Source organism: Eumetopias jubatus, unplaced genomic scaffold (assembly GCF_037043125.1).
Source record: "Eumetopias jubatus isolate StellerSeaLion01/CBP00866 unplaced genomic scaffold, mEumJub1_p1.0 scaffold_11, whole genome shotgun sequence".
NCBI lineage: Eukaryota > Metazoa > Chordata > Mammalia > Carnivora > Otariidae > Eumetopias > Eumetopias jubatus.
The window spans coordinates 876,041-892,348 of record NW_028274817.1 but is presented as its reverse complement, the minus strand read 5'-3'; the positions used below and the strand labels follow the sequence as shown (position 1 = coordinate 892,348).

Sequence of the window (16,308 nt, the reverse complement as noted above, 5' to 3'; positions counted from 1 at the left end):
GAAGTAGGGCCCAGGCTTCTCTTTCCTTTCCAATATTGTATGTCTTTTATCAGATCATATGCCTCTTATTAGAAAACAGTAGTATGACAAAGGTCAAACCCTCCCGGTAAATGCTATCAACTCAGCTTTGGGGGACAGTAAACATAAAAACTTCACAGACCCACATCTAAAAACAAAGCTGTGACAATCACACCAAGGAAATGAGATCGAGAACAAACACTTCTGAAATGCCTTCTTGGCCCGTTGTGTGACTCTGCCTTGGGTCCTCAGGGACTCTGACTTAAGCACAACTCTTCTCCCCACTATGCAGACAAGGAAACCGAGGCACTTGGAGAAGGAGCTTGTCCCCAATTACCCAGCCAGAAAGTGGTGGAGCCCATGAGAGAACCCGGGTCTGAGGCTACTCTGGGCTCTCCCCACCACACCCCAGTGTTTCTCAGGGAATGATCCCTCTGCAGGAGACTTGTCTGGAGGGTTCCCAAGTCCTTTAGGATGCCAGTGTCCAGGGATGAGGCCCAGGGTCATGCCCCTTTACCTGCTTCCCATATAGGGGTACCACTTGAAATACAGGAAATCCAAATAAAGGTAAATTTCAGATCAACGATGGATAAATAACAAAAAGTCCAAATGGGATATACTTATACTAAAAAAAATTGATCTGAAATTCAAATTGCCTTAGGTGTTCTCTTTGCTATCTAAACCAGGCAACCCTATCCTGGGATTAGGATGTCTCCAGAAGTTTGAAATCTATTCTCTCCATCTCCAGGTCTTCCATTTCCCCTTGGCCCTTCTTGTTCCCCACCCTCAGCCTGGGGCAGAGACTTTAATTTTGTCTGCCAGGGCTTCTCTTATAGGTCATCCCACGTAGGGCCAAGAGGGGGCTGGACAAGGTCACTCAGCCCAATCTAACATTGAGTTCTGAGACACCGACCAGAGGTTGGTTAAATTCAACCTACTGTCATAGTAACTTGCCTGCCCCCAATTTGTCCAAGCACAAATTACCAATAGGACTCTCAGCCTTACACTTTGCCCAAACTATTTTTAAAGCAGCATTTAGGTGTAGGTGAAATGGAAATTCTGCTAGTTTTAACCCTGACAGATTCCCAAGGCAAGAAACAATTCAAGTCAATAGTAAAGGATGATTTCATTTTCTGTCCATGGGCTGGGAAGGAGTTGGGGATCTACCAGGCTGCCTTCAACACAGTGGTTTAGAAGATGAACTCATAGTCAAGGCCAAAGAACTCATCCCTAGAGAACAAAAGCTTAAAATAAGAAAGGCTTTATTTTTAAGACAAAACAAATAGCACAAACACACATCCAAATGCACATGAGTAAGTTCACTGGGTTTTATAAAAGAGAAAGCGGCACTCGGGTGTCAGTTATAACTAGAAACATCAAGAAGATGCCCCCTGATTCTGGTGGCATGGATACAACATGTGCTTGTCTAAGAAGTCATTCTGGGGTGGCATCAGTGTGGAAATGCATGACAAAAGTGAGGTGATACAAGGCAGAAATGCCGGTGGGTGAAAGCTTTAAGCCCCTTTTCACCACCCTAATGTGCTTTTGTTTTGCTCTGGGGAACTGAAGCAATCAGCAGGTCACCTTAAAGAGAACTTAAATGTCAAAGAACACTTTCAAATACCTAAAAGAGATTCAAGATTGTTACTAAAGTTGTACAGGTAGGTCAGTAGGAGAAAACAGTTTATGTTCTCAAAACCCAGGTTTCACACAATATGAAAAGAAGAGACTGATTTTAGTAAAGGCTGGTCTTTTTCATGATGCGCAGGAACTCCTGCTCATTGACTTCTCCATCTCCATCTCGATCAGCCTCATCGATCATTTCCTGCAGGATAATGAAGACTCAGCTTAGATTAATTCATAAATGAAACTAAAATATGACTGAGCAATAGGTCTTTATAATGTTACATAAATAGACAGTTGTGGTCCACCCAATGCAAATATATACTTTTTATAACAGCTTGGTTCCCAAAAAATTATTTAAAAATCAAGCAATACTTTGTCACACATATCATCTAGAAGGGAACTTGAAGATCATCCTGTCCAGGGGAATTCCTAAAACCTAAAATAGTAAGTAAAATTGTACATGTGTGCATTTTTCTGGGAGCAGGGCCCATAGATTTGTCACGCTATCAAAGGAGAAATTAAGTGGTCAACAGAGGGACAAGAGAACACTACTTTTCCTTCACAGTGGGGCTCACATCAGAGAAAATGAAACTCAGAGAAGTCACACAGGGGCTCCAAGCAGGAACTGAACTCCAGTCTGATGCCTTACAAACCTGTAGCTCCTCATCAGTGAGGTTCTCACCCAACTCCTTGGCCACACGCTTTAGATTTTTGAATGATATCTTCCCAGTTTCATCATCATCAAAGAGCTTGAAAGCTTTCAGAATTTCTTCTTTGGTATCTTTCTCGGACTTAACAAGTAAAACAGAAAACACAGGAGCAATTACTTGTGCAGCAGCCCCACTAGCACCTAACCCCTTTACATGGTGTTGATGATGGCCTTCATGACATAAGTCCTAGCTCACAGGAGATCAAACATCATCCAGGGTAGAAGAGGACAAACTCAGTGACATTATTATAAACACAGAGGCTAAAAAGGAAATATAAAACATTCTTTCTGTACAAACCAAAGAGAAATAGGAGTAGAAGGTACAGTTAAAGCTAGGGGAAATATACTGCTTAAGCTGGTGGAAGAGGGATCTTCTTGGCGGGAGTAGGGAGATGCAGGGAGGACAGAGAGGGCTATTTAACTTGTTATGGGATCATGGAGAGTTATTGGGATCCCAAGGACTTTAAAAGAGGAAGAAAGGAAAACCTCCAAGAACTCAAACTCCAGAAATTCCTGAAAGGTAGCTAAAGATAGAGAGCACCCCTCTAATAAGAGCAATTTGGGAACCAATGCTCAATGTGGGACAGCTTTACTAGGTAGTTACAGAACAGTAAGCTTCCTGATCTCTTAAATTAGTAGACACACAAAAAATATAGGTATGATTAGATGTTTTCAAAGCAACAGAATTATCAGAGTAGGAACAGACCCGTGACCTGAGACATACATGGAGTTACTTTTCCACACGCCAGTCGAGCATAGATGAGCCACACAAAAGAGGAGCCAGAAAGCCAATGAAAGAGCAATGGCCCAAGGGGAACATAAACATACATCCTAGGTGGGATGGCATGCAGGGCAGTGAGGTGGATTGTTCGGGTGACAGAGTCTTGGCCCTCTGGATCCTGTAAAATGGTGACACCTGTGGGACTAGACAATGGGTGACTTCAACCTTGAAAGTGCTGAAAGGCCAAATTCGGTGCAGTGAAAAACAGCTGTTGAAGTAACCTGCCCTCAGGCTAAAGCTGCCCAGAATAAGAAATGAGAGAGAAAAGAATTTTGACCTTTAAAGGATAGGCATTTCATCTTGTCAGTCAGTGCAATATTGCTGGTGTTTACAGGTTTTACTGCTTGTGGCTATCACAGTGACATATCAGTTGGAGAAAAATAATCACAAGAATGACAGCGGTAGTACTTTTATGAGTTTACAGAGGGTAAACTGACTTTTCCTGTGATTCTGTGGCCTTGGAGAAAGCCAAGTAGAACCTAAACATCCTAACTGTCAGTCACAAATACCATCCTTTGTCAGCTGAACCCTCCAGTTTGTATTAACTTTTCTTCAGTGAAGACATTTTTATATCTAGATTCAAATTTCTTCACTATTATGCGTGGAAAATATGCTGGTTATCCCAGCTAACTTACCATTTTCTGAGTCATCACAGTCAAAAAGTCACTAAAGTTCATTTTTCCTGTCCCTTCCTTATCGATTTCGCTTATCATTTTCTTGATCTCTTCTTTCTTGGGTTCAAAGCCCAGTGCCCTCATTGCCACCTACAATGAAAACAGGATCCTCTCAATATGCACATCTAAACCTAGCAGGAACAAAAATGACAGCATTGAGAGCATTAAGCCAGCATCTGACACAATCACGTTGAAATGACTGGGAAACACTATAGCATTATGCAGATTGATATCTGTGCTCAATTTTATTTTATAACAGTTGAGGTAAATAAAGACAGGAAAACAGAGCATAGTACAAACTCTGCTGTTACGTTTTGCAAGGAGAAGAGGGCAAAAGGGGTAGAGCAGTGACAGGGAAAGAAGACAAAGAAGTAGAGGAAAGGCAAGACAGCACAGTGGGAATGTAAAGGGCTTGCCTTAAGTTCCTTAACATCTATGGTCCCAGTTCCATCAGCATCAAAGAGATCAAAAGCTTCCCGGATTTCCTGTTTCTGCTCTTCAGTAAGCTCTGGCTTAGGACTCATCCTTTTTCTCTGGGCAGATGATGCCATGCTTGCCTTCTTAAAGTTAGAGGCCTTTGGATATTTTACAAACACAGAAGCACAATATTATGTAATACAATCCATATTTTACATAAAATAGTTACAAAGTATTTTAAAAAATATTTACACCAAGCAATTCCAAAGCTTTGTTTAACAAGAAAGAATATGCTTTACTGAAAAGAACAACGAATTTTTTCCATGCACCTCTATCCCTCCCTCTTCTTTCCTATTGTTTCTAGAAGCAAGGAGACCCCTTGCTCCTTTGGACATCTCTTACTGAAAATCATCCCCAAAGAGATCTAGCCAAGGAGCTGACTGTGGATAACTGTACAGATAATCAGCTGTCCTTGAATTTGGGGATCCTAATTCTAGAAATGTCCTTACAACACCTGCTCCCAGTACTCCTCTTCCCTCTATGTACTCCGACTTTGTGATTACTTCTACATTTGGCTAAATGTTACTACGTAGCTAAGGTGTATATTCTGCCAATACCGAATAATAAAACTCAATCCACTCGACACCTCTGTGCCTCCGTCAAGAAGCTCAAAACGTCTCCCGAATGTCCCTGTACTTATTTAGAATGCACGTTAACAAACATAATAAACCTCCCCCGTTTCTGTGGGTAAACTTGGGTAGCGCAAGGTGGCCAGGGTCTAAAGGGTCAGGGCATGCGGGTAACCCGAGTTTTCTCCGACCAAGGGCGGTCACCGAGGGGTCTAGCAGGGGAAGGCCAGGGGAGTCCGAGGGATGACGGGGAGGCAGCGGAGAATCACAGGCCCAGCTGCGCGGCCGGCGTCTCTACCCTACCCTTCCGGGAAAGAGCTCAGAGGAAGTGGGGTTACTCCAAAGCCGAGAACGGGGCAGGAGAGCTGGCAGGGCCAGATGAGGCCTGGGAAGAGCTTGGCCTCTGGGCGCGGGGCACCAAAGGGCAGCCCCCACTCACCATTGCCGATGGACTCCGCTGCCCGTTGTTACGGCAACCGACGTACATACAGATTCGGCGCCGTTCCCACCGCCCCGCGCGCGCAGCGCTGCTCACCATTGGCGGCCCGCTTGCCGCCGCTGCTCCCCATTGGTGTAGAGCTGTGGTGGGTGGGGCTAACCGGACAAAAGCCAAGCCCAGGGCTTGGGGGCTGTGCGCTCACAGCCGAGACCTGGCTTCATTGGGCAGAATCATGTTATGAGCGCCGATTGGCTGAGCTAGCGCCGAGCTGAGCCAATCCTCTTGGCGGAGGCGTCTCGGCAGATCCTCTGCTCATGCGGGCAGGCAGAAAAGGGTGGCCCCCGGGGTTGTGGGTCTTTGGGTGCAAGCTGAAGGCGCGCTGAGGCTGGCCAGGGGATCACCTACGGACGGGTGAGGATCACGACCTCGCCCTTGGAGGCTGCGTTCTATCGGCTACTAGGCGTGAGGGTGGAGGGCTAGGTGGGGCCTTCGGTAGGGGCCTTCCTGAATTAGGGCCAGAGGGGCCAGAGAAGACCGTGACCTTTCGTGTCAGAACGGACACTGTACTCAAGGGGCAGCTGAGACCCAGAGAAGGGAACGGGAATGTCACAGAGGTTTGGACGACTGGTACTTAGAAACCGAACCCAGCTGAGGCTCTTCCTTTGAGGGTGTCCATTGTAGAGCACCGCCCTCTTCCCCGAACAGATTTTAAGAGAGGATCTCTTCTGGCTAAAAGCAGCCCAGGAAGGTGAGGTGGGGGCTTGGGAACGGACTTTCAAGGGAGTGAAAGAGATATGAGCGAGCATGAGGGAGAGGTCATCAAAATATACTCTTTTTGACACCCAAACACTCAGGCCTAGACATTGTCGTGAGCAAAGTCACGCAAGAGTTTTGGAAGTGTGAGGGGTGCTTGGAGACTGTTTTTGTTGTTTTGTTTTTAATTTCTTTTTTAAAAATTATTTGGTTTTTTTTTTTTCCCATCATGATAAGTGCAGTCTTTACTCCCCATCACCTATGTAACTCATCCCCTCGCCTACTTCCCCTCTGGTGACCATCAGTGTGTTCTCTATAGTTAAGAGTCTGTTTCTTGGTATGCCTCTCTTTTTAACCCCCTCCCATGTTCATTTATTTTGTTTCTTAAATCGCACATATGAGTGAAATCATATGGTATTTGTCTTTCTCTCATTTATTTTGCTTAGCAAAATATTCTCTGGCTCCATCCATGTAATTGCAAATGGCAAGATTTAATTCTTTCTGGTGGTTGAGTAATATTCCATTGTGTATATATACCACATCTTTCTTGTCCATTCATCTGTGGATGGACACTTGGACCGTTTCAGTATCTTGGCTATTGTAAATAATGCTGCTATAAACATCAGTGTGCATGTATCCCTTTGAATTTTTATTTTTGTTCTTTGGGTAAATACCCAGTAGTGCAATTATTGGCTCATAAGAGAGTTCTATTTTTAATTTTTTGAGGAACCTCCATACTGTTTTCCAGAGTGGCTGCACCAGTTTGCATTCCCACCAACAGTGTAAGAGGGTTCCCCTTTCTCCACATCCTCGCCAATACTTGTTGTTACCTGTGTTGTTGATTTTAGCCATTCTGGCAGCTGAGGTGATACCTTATTGTAGTTTTGATTTGCATTTCCCTGATGGTAAGCGATGATGAGCATCTTTTCATGTGTCTGTAGGCCATCTGAATGTCTTCTTTGGAGAAATGTCTGTTCATGTCTTTGGCCCACTTTTTAATTAGATTATTTGTTTTTTGGAGGTTGGGTTGTATCAGTTCTTTATATATTTGGATACGAACCCTTTATCAGATATGTCATTTGCAAATATCTTCTCCCATTCCATAGGTCGCCTTTTAGTTTTGTTGATTGTTTCCTTTGCTGGTCAGAACCTTTTTATTTTGATGTAGTCCCAATAGTTCATTTTTGCTTTTATTTCCCTTGCCTCAGGAGACATATCCAGAAAAGTGTTGCTATAGGCGATGTCAGAAAGATTACTGCCTGTGCTCTCTTCAAGGATTTTTAGGGTTTCAGGTCTCACATTTACGTCTTTAATCCAAAGTTTGAGTTTATTTTTGTGTGTGGTGTAAGGAAATGGTCCAGTTTCATTCTTCTGCATGTGGCTGTTCAGGTTTCCCAACACCATTTGTTGAAGAAACTGTCTTTTTCCCATTGGATATGCTTTCCTGCTTTATCGGAGATTAATTGACCACATAGTTGTGAGTTTATTTCTGGGCTTTCTATTCTGTTTTATGGATCTGTGTGGTCTGTTTTAATGCCAGTACCATACTGTTTCAATTACTGCCACTTTGTAATATAACTTGAAATCTGGGATTATGATACCTCCAGTTTTGTTTTTTGTTTTTTTTTTTTTTCAAGATTGCTTTGGCTATTCGAGATCTTCCATGGTTCCATACAAATTTTAGAATTGTTTGTTCTACTTCTGTGAAAAATACTGTTGGTACTTTGATAGGGATGGCATTAAATGTGTAGATTGCTTTTGTGTAGTATGGACAAATATTGTTCTTCCCACCCATTCTTTTCATCATCTTGAATTTCTTTCCTCACTTTTTATAGTTCTCAGAGTACAGATCTTTCACCTTTTTGGTTAAGTATATTCCTAGATATTTTATTGTTTTGGTGCAATTGTAAATGGGAGTGTTTTTTAATTTCACTTTCTGCTGCTTCATTATTGGTGTATAAGAATGCAAAAGATTTCTGTACATTGATATTATATCCTGCAACTTCACTGAATTCATTTATCAGTTCTCATAGTTTTTTGGTGGACTCTTTAGGGTTTTCTATTTATAATATCATGTCAAATGCAAATAACACGAGTTACACTTCTTCCTTCCAGTCTGGATGCCTTTATTTCTTTATGTTGTCTTATTGCTGTGGCTAGGACTTATAGTAGTATGTTGAATAAAGTGGTGAGTGGACATCCTTGTCTTCTTGTTCTTGGCCTTAGGAGAAAAGCTTTTCTCCTATTTTTCCCCATTGAGTATGATGTTAGCTGTGGGTTTTCCGTATAAGGCCCTTATTATATTGAGGCATGTTTCCTCTAGACCTACTTTGTTGAGAGTTTTTATCATGAATGGGGGTTGTACTTTGTCAAATGCTTTTTCTGCATCTATTGAAATAATCATATGGTTTTTATCCTTTCTCTTATTCATGTGATATATCATGTTGATTGATTTGCAAATATGGAACCACCCTTGCATCCCAGAAATAAATCCCACTTGATAGTGGTGTATGATTTTTTTTACTGTATTGTTCAGTTAGGTTTGCTAAGTTTTTGTGTAGGATTTTTTTGCATCTATATTCGTGAGAGATATTGGCCTGTGGTTCTCTTTTTCTGTGGTGTCTTTAACTGGTTTTGGTATCAGGATGACACTGACCTCATAGAATGAATTTGGGAGTATTCCTTCCTCTTGTATTTTTTGGAATAACTTGAGAACAATAGGTAGAATTTACCTGTGACGCTGTCTCGTCCCGAACTTTTGCTTGTTCAGAGTTTTTTGACTGCTGATTCAATTTCGTTGCTGGTAATTCGTCTGTTCCAATTTTCTAATTCTTCCTGCTTAGTTTTGGTAGGTTATATGTTTCTAGGAATTTACCCATTTCTTCTGAGTTGTTCAATTTTTTGGCATATATTTTTTCATAATATTCTGTTACAATTGTTTGTATTTCTCTGGTGTTGGTTGTTATTTCTCCTCTTTCATGAGTTATTTTGCTTATTTGGGTCCGCTCTTTTTTTTTACAAGTCTTGCCAGAAGTTTATCGATTTTGTTGATCTTTTCAAAGAACCAGCTCCTGGTTTCATGCATGCTTGGAGAATTACAAGGGGGGTGTGCAAAGGTATGGGCTGAAGCAGTGGAGCTGGAGATCCAGGATCTGCCCTCTGCAGCTAGCCCAGTGTAAAAGGGTTCTTGGCCCTTACCTGCTTCCCCTCTGAGCATTGGGGCAGTATTTAGGGAGGCAGGGGACAGAGCATAAGTTTCTCAGGCTGAGAAAGGCATGAAATATATTAACATCCATTAAGTGAAAGTGTTTGCTGACCTTATGCCCTTTTTTCGTGTGACTATTGAGTAAAGTCCAGACTCAACCTGGCATCTGAGCCTCCTGTCCAGTTTTGCCTCTGCTAGTCCTTATACATCGTGTCTCTCCACACCCTATTTCCCAGCCAGCGTGCAGGGTGGCAGCCTGGCAGAGTAGGAAGAACAACCTTGGCTGCCTTGGCTGTGTAACATCTGTGTGACTTGCGGCAAGTCAGTTGACCTCTCTGAACCTGGGTTTCTCCTTTGTTGAATGGGACCTAACTGAGCGCTTTGGGGATCTTAATGGTATCATATATTTAGATATAAAAGGACTTGACATTTAGCATCTTTTCAGGCAATATTATTTCTTTTCTTCGATTTGCTCTTTCCCCTCCCCAGCATGCCCAAAGCCTTAGACTTGGGTAAAATCCCTTCTCCACACTGCAGCCAGAGTGTCGCTTCCGATCTTAACACTCACCCTGCTTACAACTTCCTGGGGCTCCCCCATCTCCTCTTAGTGTAACCCCTTAACCTGGCACACAGCCCCTTCCTATTCTGAACTTTGCTCCCAGTCTTGCTTCACACTCGCTGTGACACAGTTTGTCACAGTTGCCAGAACATGCTGGCTCTGTGTCATCACCTTGTCCTTCCCATCCCTGGCCATGGAATGTCTTTCAGGACACACAACCCCTGTGCTTGACTCACTCCTCTGTGGCCTTGAGAACTTGGCTCAGGGATCACCTCGGGCCAGCCTCCCTGCTCCGGGTTTACCTTCCTCAGAGCCCAGAAGCACTTCCACAGTTCCCTGCTAACGTCTGTCTCCCATACTACATGGTGGGCTCCCTGGAGGCTGGTGCTGTGTCCTGTGCAAGTTCTGCTTGGCAGTGGCCAGCATTCGGTGAGTGAGCCGATACCCGGGTGCTCTTTTACAAGTTGCAGGTCCCCTTTACCCTTGGGACTTGTTTGAGGAACTCACCAAGAAGAGGGAAGATACTCCAGGTGGAGGGAACAACATAAGCTAAAGCTTGCAGGCATGCTGATGGGTTTTCTCAGGGGCCACAACAAATTCAAAGCCAGGACCTTTCTGTGTCCTAAAGATAGACAAGCAGAGAGACGAATGAATGACAGAAACAATCAGATACCTTAGATCTATGAAAGGACAAGACTGAGCTGATTGAGTCCTTTAGGGAAGTGCATTTTGCCTTGATTCCTGTTTGCAGTTTTCTTGTGCACACAGGCGTTATCTGTCCACAGACTAGAGTGATGAACTTGTGGTTAGCCACACCTTAGTTTCTAGCACTGACTCCATGGAAGACAACAGGCAGGGCCCCGACCACCCCCACATACCCTAACACACCCCTCTGAATTGCTCTGCATTTCATCTTTACAAAGAAGCCAATCTCCCATGTTTTCAAAGGAGAAAACACTTGTCTTTCTATCTGGTTTGAAGTGGACAGACTGTCCTTTCTTTTTGCCTCCAGGACTTAGTTGTTGGGGACTTGCCCCAGCAGGAAGGAGGAGATTGGGCTCACTTGGTCTCTTCCTAGGTTTTGTTGTTGTTGTTGTTGTTGTTGTTGTTGTTGTTGTTGTTTTAGTTTAAGGCTTTGTCCCAGTATGTATGGAGGGCATACATACTGGTTTTTAATGGATTCAAAGACATAACTTTGTAAAGGAGAAAGACGTGAGACTTCTGATATGTGAACCTTAACAATCCCAGCCCCATGAGTGTTGCTCTTTGGGGTCCTATTTTTCCCATTCAGAGCTATTCTGAGCCCATTTTCAGGAGGATAGTGGGTGGCATCAAGTACATTTCACATCGTTGTGCAACCGTCATCACCACCCATCTCCAGAGCTTTTCATCTTGTAGAACTGAAACTGTATCTACCAAATACTAACTCCCTAATTCCCCCCTCCTCCCAGCCCCTGGCACCTACCATTCTACTTTCTATGTGTATGAATTTGACTACTATAAATACCTCATATAAGTGGAATCATACAGCATTTGTCCTTTTGTGACTGGCTGATTTCATTTAGCATACTATCTTCAAGGTTCATCCATGTCATAGCATGTCAGAATTCCCTACCTTTTTTTCATTTTTATTTTACTGTGGTAAGAGCGCTGCACATGAGATCTGCCCTCTTAGCAAATGTTTTAAGCGTACAATACATTATTGTTGACTATAGGTACAGTGTTGTGCAGGGGATCTCTAGAGCTTGCTCATCTTGCTAAACTAAAACTTTATGCCCATGGATGAGTAACTCCCCACTGCCCCCCTTCCCCAACCCCTGGCGACCACCATTCTCCTCTTTGAATCTTTGAATTTGACTATTTTAGGTACCTCATATAAGTAGAATATGCAGTATTTGTCTTTCTCTGACTGGCTTATTTCACTTAGCATAATGTCTTCAAAGTTCATCCACGTTGTTGCATATTATAGGATTTCCTTTCTTTTTAAGGCTGAATAATATTCCATTGTATGGTTAGACTACATTTCCTTTATCCATTCATCTGTCAATTAATATTTAGGTTGTTTCCATCTTGGCCGTTGTGAATAGTACTATAATGAGCATCGGACGGCTAATGTTCATCTCTTCGAGATCCTGGTTTCAATTCTTTTGGATATATACCCAGGAGTAGAATTACTCTATTATATGGTAGTTCTATTTTTAATTTTTTGAGGATCTTTTATACCATTTTCCATAGGAGCTGTACTATTTTGCATTCCATCTAACAGTATGCAAGGCTTCCAATTTCTCCACATCCTCACCCACACTTATCTTTTGGCTTTTTGATAACAGCCATCCTGACAGGAGTGAAGTGATATCTCATTGTGGTTTTGACTTGCATTTCCCTAAGGATTAGTGACATTGAGCATTTTTTCATGTACCTGTTGGCCATTTGTATGTCTTCTTTGGAGAAATGTCTATTCATGTCCTTAGCCCATTTTTTAAAAACCCTTATTAGATATATGGTTTACAAATGTTTTCTCCCATTCCATAGTTGCCAGAATTTCCTTCCTTTTTAAGGCAGAAAAATACTGCGTTTTGTTTATCTATTCATCCACTGATGGACACTTGGGTTACTTCTACCTTTTGGCTATTGTGAATAGTGGTGCCAGTGAACAGGGGTGTACAAATATCTGTTCAAATTCCTGCTTTCAGTTTTTTGGGCTATATACTCAGACATGGAATTCCTTTATCCTATGGTGACTCTATGTTTCATTTTTTGAAGAACCACATGCTGTCTCTCACAGTCCAGCAGCAGTGCCCAAGACTTCCAGTTTCTCCACAGCTTCATCAACACTTGTCATTTTCTGTTTTCTGGGTTCTTTCTAGCCATCCTAATGGGTATGAGGTGGTATCTCATTGTAGTCTCGATTTGCATTTCCCTAATCATTAGTGATATAGAGCATCTTTTCATCTGTTCATTGGCCATCTGTAAAGTGTATCTTTTTTGTAGAAGTGTCTATTCAATCAGAGCTATTCTTGGTGTTCATTTTAATCTGAGTGTATATCATATGGGGGATTTAGCTTGGGGAGGGTTACCAGTGGAATCTGACTCATTTCCTGAACTAGTCTTGGGTACCCTAGTCCCTAGAGACAACTAAGTATCACCAACATTCTGAACGGGCTCATAGTACTTACAGACTTTAAAATAATCTGTATGTAATTTGAGACAAAGTAGATTTGATTTTGTTTTTGTTTCTACAGGAAGCTGGTTTGCTGAGGATTGAGTGAGTGCTGTTTGAACGGTATGGATCAATGGCAGCAAAATGGGTTTCTTCTTTCACCTCCCAGATCTTCCCCTAGAGATCAAGTGGGGAACAGGCTTAAAGGCTTCTTGCTTTTCTAATAGTACAGGGGGCTATGGAATTGGCAGCTGTGCTATTTGGATTTCAGAACTGCAAAGAATACTTGTTTTGATTTCCTGTGGCTGCTCTAACAACCAACCACAGACTTGGCTTAAAACAGCAGAAATTTCTTCTCTCCCGGTTCTGGAGGCCAGAAGTCTGAAATGAAGGTGTCTATAGAGCCATGCTCCCTCTGAAGGCACTAAGGGAGGAAACTTCCTTGCCTCATCCAGCTTCTGATGGCTCCAGGTGTTCATTGGCTCATGGCCGTATCACTCCAAATACCGTCTGCCCTCTCATTTCCTCATGCTGCTTCAAGTATCTGGGAAATAGAGTAAGAAGCCAGCAGTGGGTATTTGTGAGCGTAGCACTGCCAAAATAAAATAAACCCACTGGCCCTCAGTGAAGCTCCTGCATTTTAGATGGGTGTCTGTGTGGTAGAGAGCAGAAGGTGGTCTGCATGGGCGTGTACTCATGAGTCCAGCGGATATGCGAGTGCCCACTTTGTACCAGGCCCTGCACTTCACGCCAATATATAGCGGTGAGCAAGACAGACAGAATTCTGAGAGCTGTTTGCTAGGCCTTGGTGCAAGTACCCCAAAGTGCCCAAATCCTCATTCCCCATCTGATACACATTGAACTAAATGAGTTAAAGCTCAGCAGTCACATCTGTTTAGAGTGAACAGGTGACGGAGCCCCTTGCCAACATAAAGAGGATTATGAGATGGAGGGAGGGATGAGATAGGCATAGAAGTACAGATCAGCTTTGCGTATTCATATACACAAAGGTTATGATAAGTGAAGTTTTGAAATACATTTTCCTGATAACTTCCATTGTGATTTCAGAGATATGTTTCCCTAAAATGGCTCCCATGGGACATAGAGGTTCCTAATATCAGTTACAAGGCCATTTCATCCACCCACAAAATCATTTCCTACAAGGACGTGTGTGTGTGTGCACACGCGCACTCGCATAAGTAGAGGCGTGGAATTGGATTGGAGCAGTCGTGGTCTTTGAGATTCCCAGGTTGGCTGCATGGCAGCCATCTTCTCACCAATGAGTGTTCTCTGAATCTAGCTTTTTGCGAGCAGTTAGACTGTTTTCTTTGTCACAGATTTTACCATCTCCAGATGTTAGGAGATCCATGACTTAAGTACATTGACCACTATGAAGAAAACAGATATGAGACCAAATACATCTAACCCAAAACTGAACACTGCTTTTTGTTTGCGAGTCAGTATTATGGGTGAATGAAGAGAGGAGCATATCCTAAGAGCTGTCACAAAAGCTTCTCTTATAAACTATTCTTCTGTTTGACGTTGTCTCCCAGTTGTGAAGTGCTCTGTCCCCACCATACTGGGACCACTTCCCAAGGGCTTCTGATGGCCCCAGACACTGAGTTCTTCTGCATATAGTTAGGGTGGCTTTAATTTCAGCAAGAAGAAGAGCTCTGTCTCCTATTACACTCTTCGCTGCCAGCAGCCCCTGCCCTAGCATCATCGGGATGAGCACTTAGTCCATTTAAGGGAAACTCAGCTGCAGCAAAGAGACAGGACTTGAGCAGATTTACCTAGTTTGTAGTAGGGCTGGCACCAGAACCCGGGACTCCCAAGGTCTGTGCATTTTCCCACTGTGCTACCGCAATGCAGTGATCAACACAGAGAAACAGGACAATTGGAGCATGTGAGCGCCATGGAAAAAGCTACAGTGCCACAGATACTCCTTTTGTTGTAAATGGAGAATGAGGTCATTTAACTCGCTTGCCACTCTGCCTCTAATCCAAGTGTGTGGTGAGTTATGGGCCCAGTTATACCCTTGTGTCAGAGAGAAGCCTGTCACAGGGGCATTCAGCAGAGGGCTTCATTTAACAGCTATAGTTCGGCTCTGTGAAAACTCGACGGGAATGGCATCCACACAAAAACACGAACACCTAAAAGATGTTTTAGTTTATGTAACATAAATGTCTGTCTCTAAATATGTCCTTATAAAGAGAAAACTTCATCACAAGCATAACCGTATTTGGAGCTGAAATGGAACAAGTATTTGATGAGCCAGTGAGAGACCAGGTCACACGGACACGTTTGACAGAAGACATTCCAAATGTAAGTACTGACACAAAAAAAAGTTAACCAAAACCAGATAAGGGGAAAGTCAAGCACACATATACCAGCAAACCATTGATACCAGCTGTGGGTCAAAAATTGTATTGGGTACATTTATTAAATCGATCAAAGTTGACTTTTTATATAGGGTACATACATTTATTTAAGGTATCAGTTACTTCTTCCTGTGTAACAATGTCAGAACATAGTGGTTTAAAACAACATCCATTTCTTTGCTCATAATTCTGTGATTCAGGTTGGGCCTGGCTTGGGGGTCCTTGGCTGATTTCGTCTGGCCTCACCTGCAGTCGTGGGGACCCCCTGAGGTGTTTGTTCCACACAGTCTCACAAGGTTGTTTGTGTAGATCTGCATATGTTGGGTTTGATTCTTTGATTCACTTTTAATGAACGCTGACACTTCGGAAATGAAATCACACCACGGTAAAATGTGTTTATATCAAATGTTAGTAAATTATAGATGCCCAGGAGATTCCCTGGACCACCAGATCATCCTGGTTTTCGTGTGTAGCTCAGAATAAAGCCTCTGATGTGCCTCTGTAGTTGAAGGTTAATGTGAGAGTCTAGTTGCCAAAAAAAATGTAGATTTCAATGGGTGTATCAGTGGTGTTCTCATTGGTTGACTTTATAAGAAGTATAAGTTATACATTTAAACTACTGAAATAAAAAGAACACTTTCATCTTACCTTATAATATGTTCTGTGTAAGAGTTCTCTGAAAAGAGGCCCACTGCTAGAGACAAAGGAAAACAGAATAGGTTAAAAGAAACCCAGGCCCTAGACTATTCTCTTAGTTCAAGATCATAGTGCAATTGAAATCATGTGGATGGCTTTCTTTTCTATTCTTAAAACTCTCTCCAAGATGTTGATTTTATAACTCCCCACGGTAACCCATTCTTGAGTCTCACTACCTGTTTTCAATTTGCAGTTTTATTCTTGTTAGTACTTTCTAATACTACTGTTAATATTCCTTCTTGTCCGCTGTGCCCACTTCCT

The 16,308-nt window shown here is 42.7% G+C and overlaps 2 protein-coding genes across 3 annotated transcripts in view; one reads left to right on the top strand and one right to left on the bottom strand.

Moving 5' to 3' along the window:
• Positions 1-1,282: 1,282 nt before the first annotated feature.
• CETN2 (centrin 2) lies at positions 1,283-5,392 on the bottom strand. Its single transcript, XM_028091957.2, has 5 exons — positions 5,294-5,392; positions 4,225-4,383; positions 3,770-3,898; positions 2,298-2,435; positions 1,283-1,843 (listed from the first exon to the last, which is right to left on the bottom strand). The coding sequence occupies exons 1-5, from the start codon at positions 5,390-5,392 to the stop codon at positions 1,754-1,756; spliced, it is 615 nt and encodes a 204-aa protein (XP_027947758.1). The 3' UTR covers positions 1,283-1,753.
• A 209-nt stretch (positions 5,393-5,601) lies between these two features.
• NSDHL (NAD(P) dependent 3-beta-hydroxysteroid dehydrogenase NSDHL) overlaps positions 5,602-16,308 on the top strand; it is a 30,794-nt gene continuing 20,087 nt past the window's right edge. The window contains exons 1-3 of one of the 2 annotated variants that reach the window (XM_028091983.2): positions 5,602-5,704; positions 13,053-13,093; positions 15,184-15,295. In XM_028091983.2, coding sequence (XP_027947784.1) covers positions 15,224-15,295 — 72 coding nt within the window. In that variant the 5' untranslated portion in view covers positions 5,602-5,704; positions 13,053-13,093; positions 15,184-15,223. Of the gene's footprint in view, positions 5,705-5,726; positions 6,042-13,052; positions 13,094-15,183; positions 15,296-16,308 lie in introns of those variants that run through there. The other variant, XM_028091984.2, reaches the window with a different exon arrangement.

Excerpts from the sequence above, each read along its gene's own strand:
- CETN2 (XM_028091957.2), bottom strand. The coding sequence starts at position 5,392 with ATGGTGAGCAGCGCTGCGCGCGCGGGGCGGTGGGAACGGCGCCGAATC. Across the intron at positions 3,899-4,224 it reads TAGATGTTAAGGAACTTAAG|GTGGCAATGAGGGCACTGGG; the intron begins GCAAGCCCTTTA and ends TTTTCATTGTAG. Across the intron at positions 1,844-2,297 it reads TCACTGATGAGGAGCTACAG|GAAATGATCGATGAGGCTGA; the intron begins GTTTGTAAGGCA and ends ATTATCCTGCAG.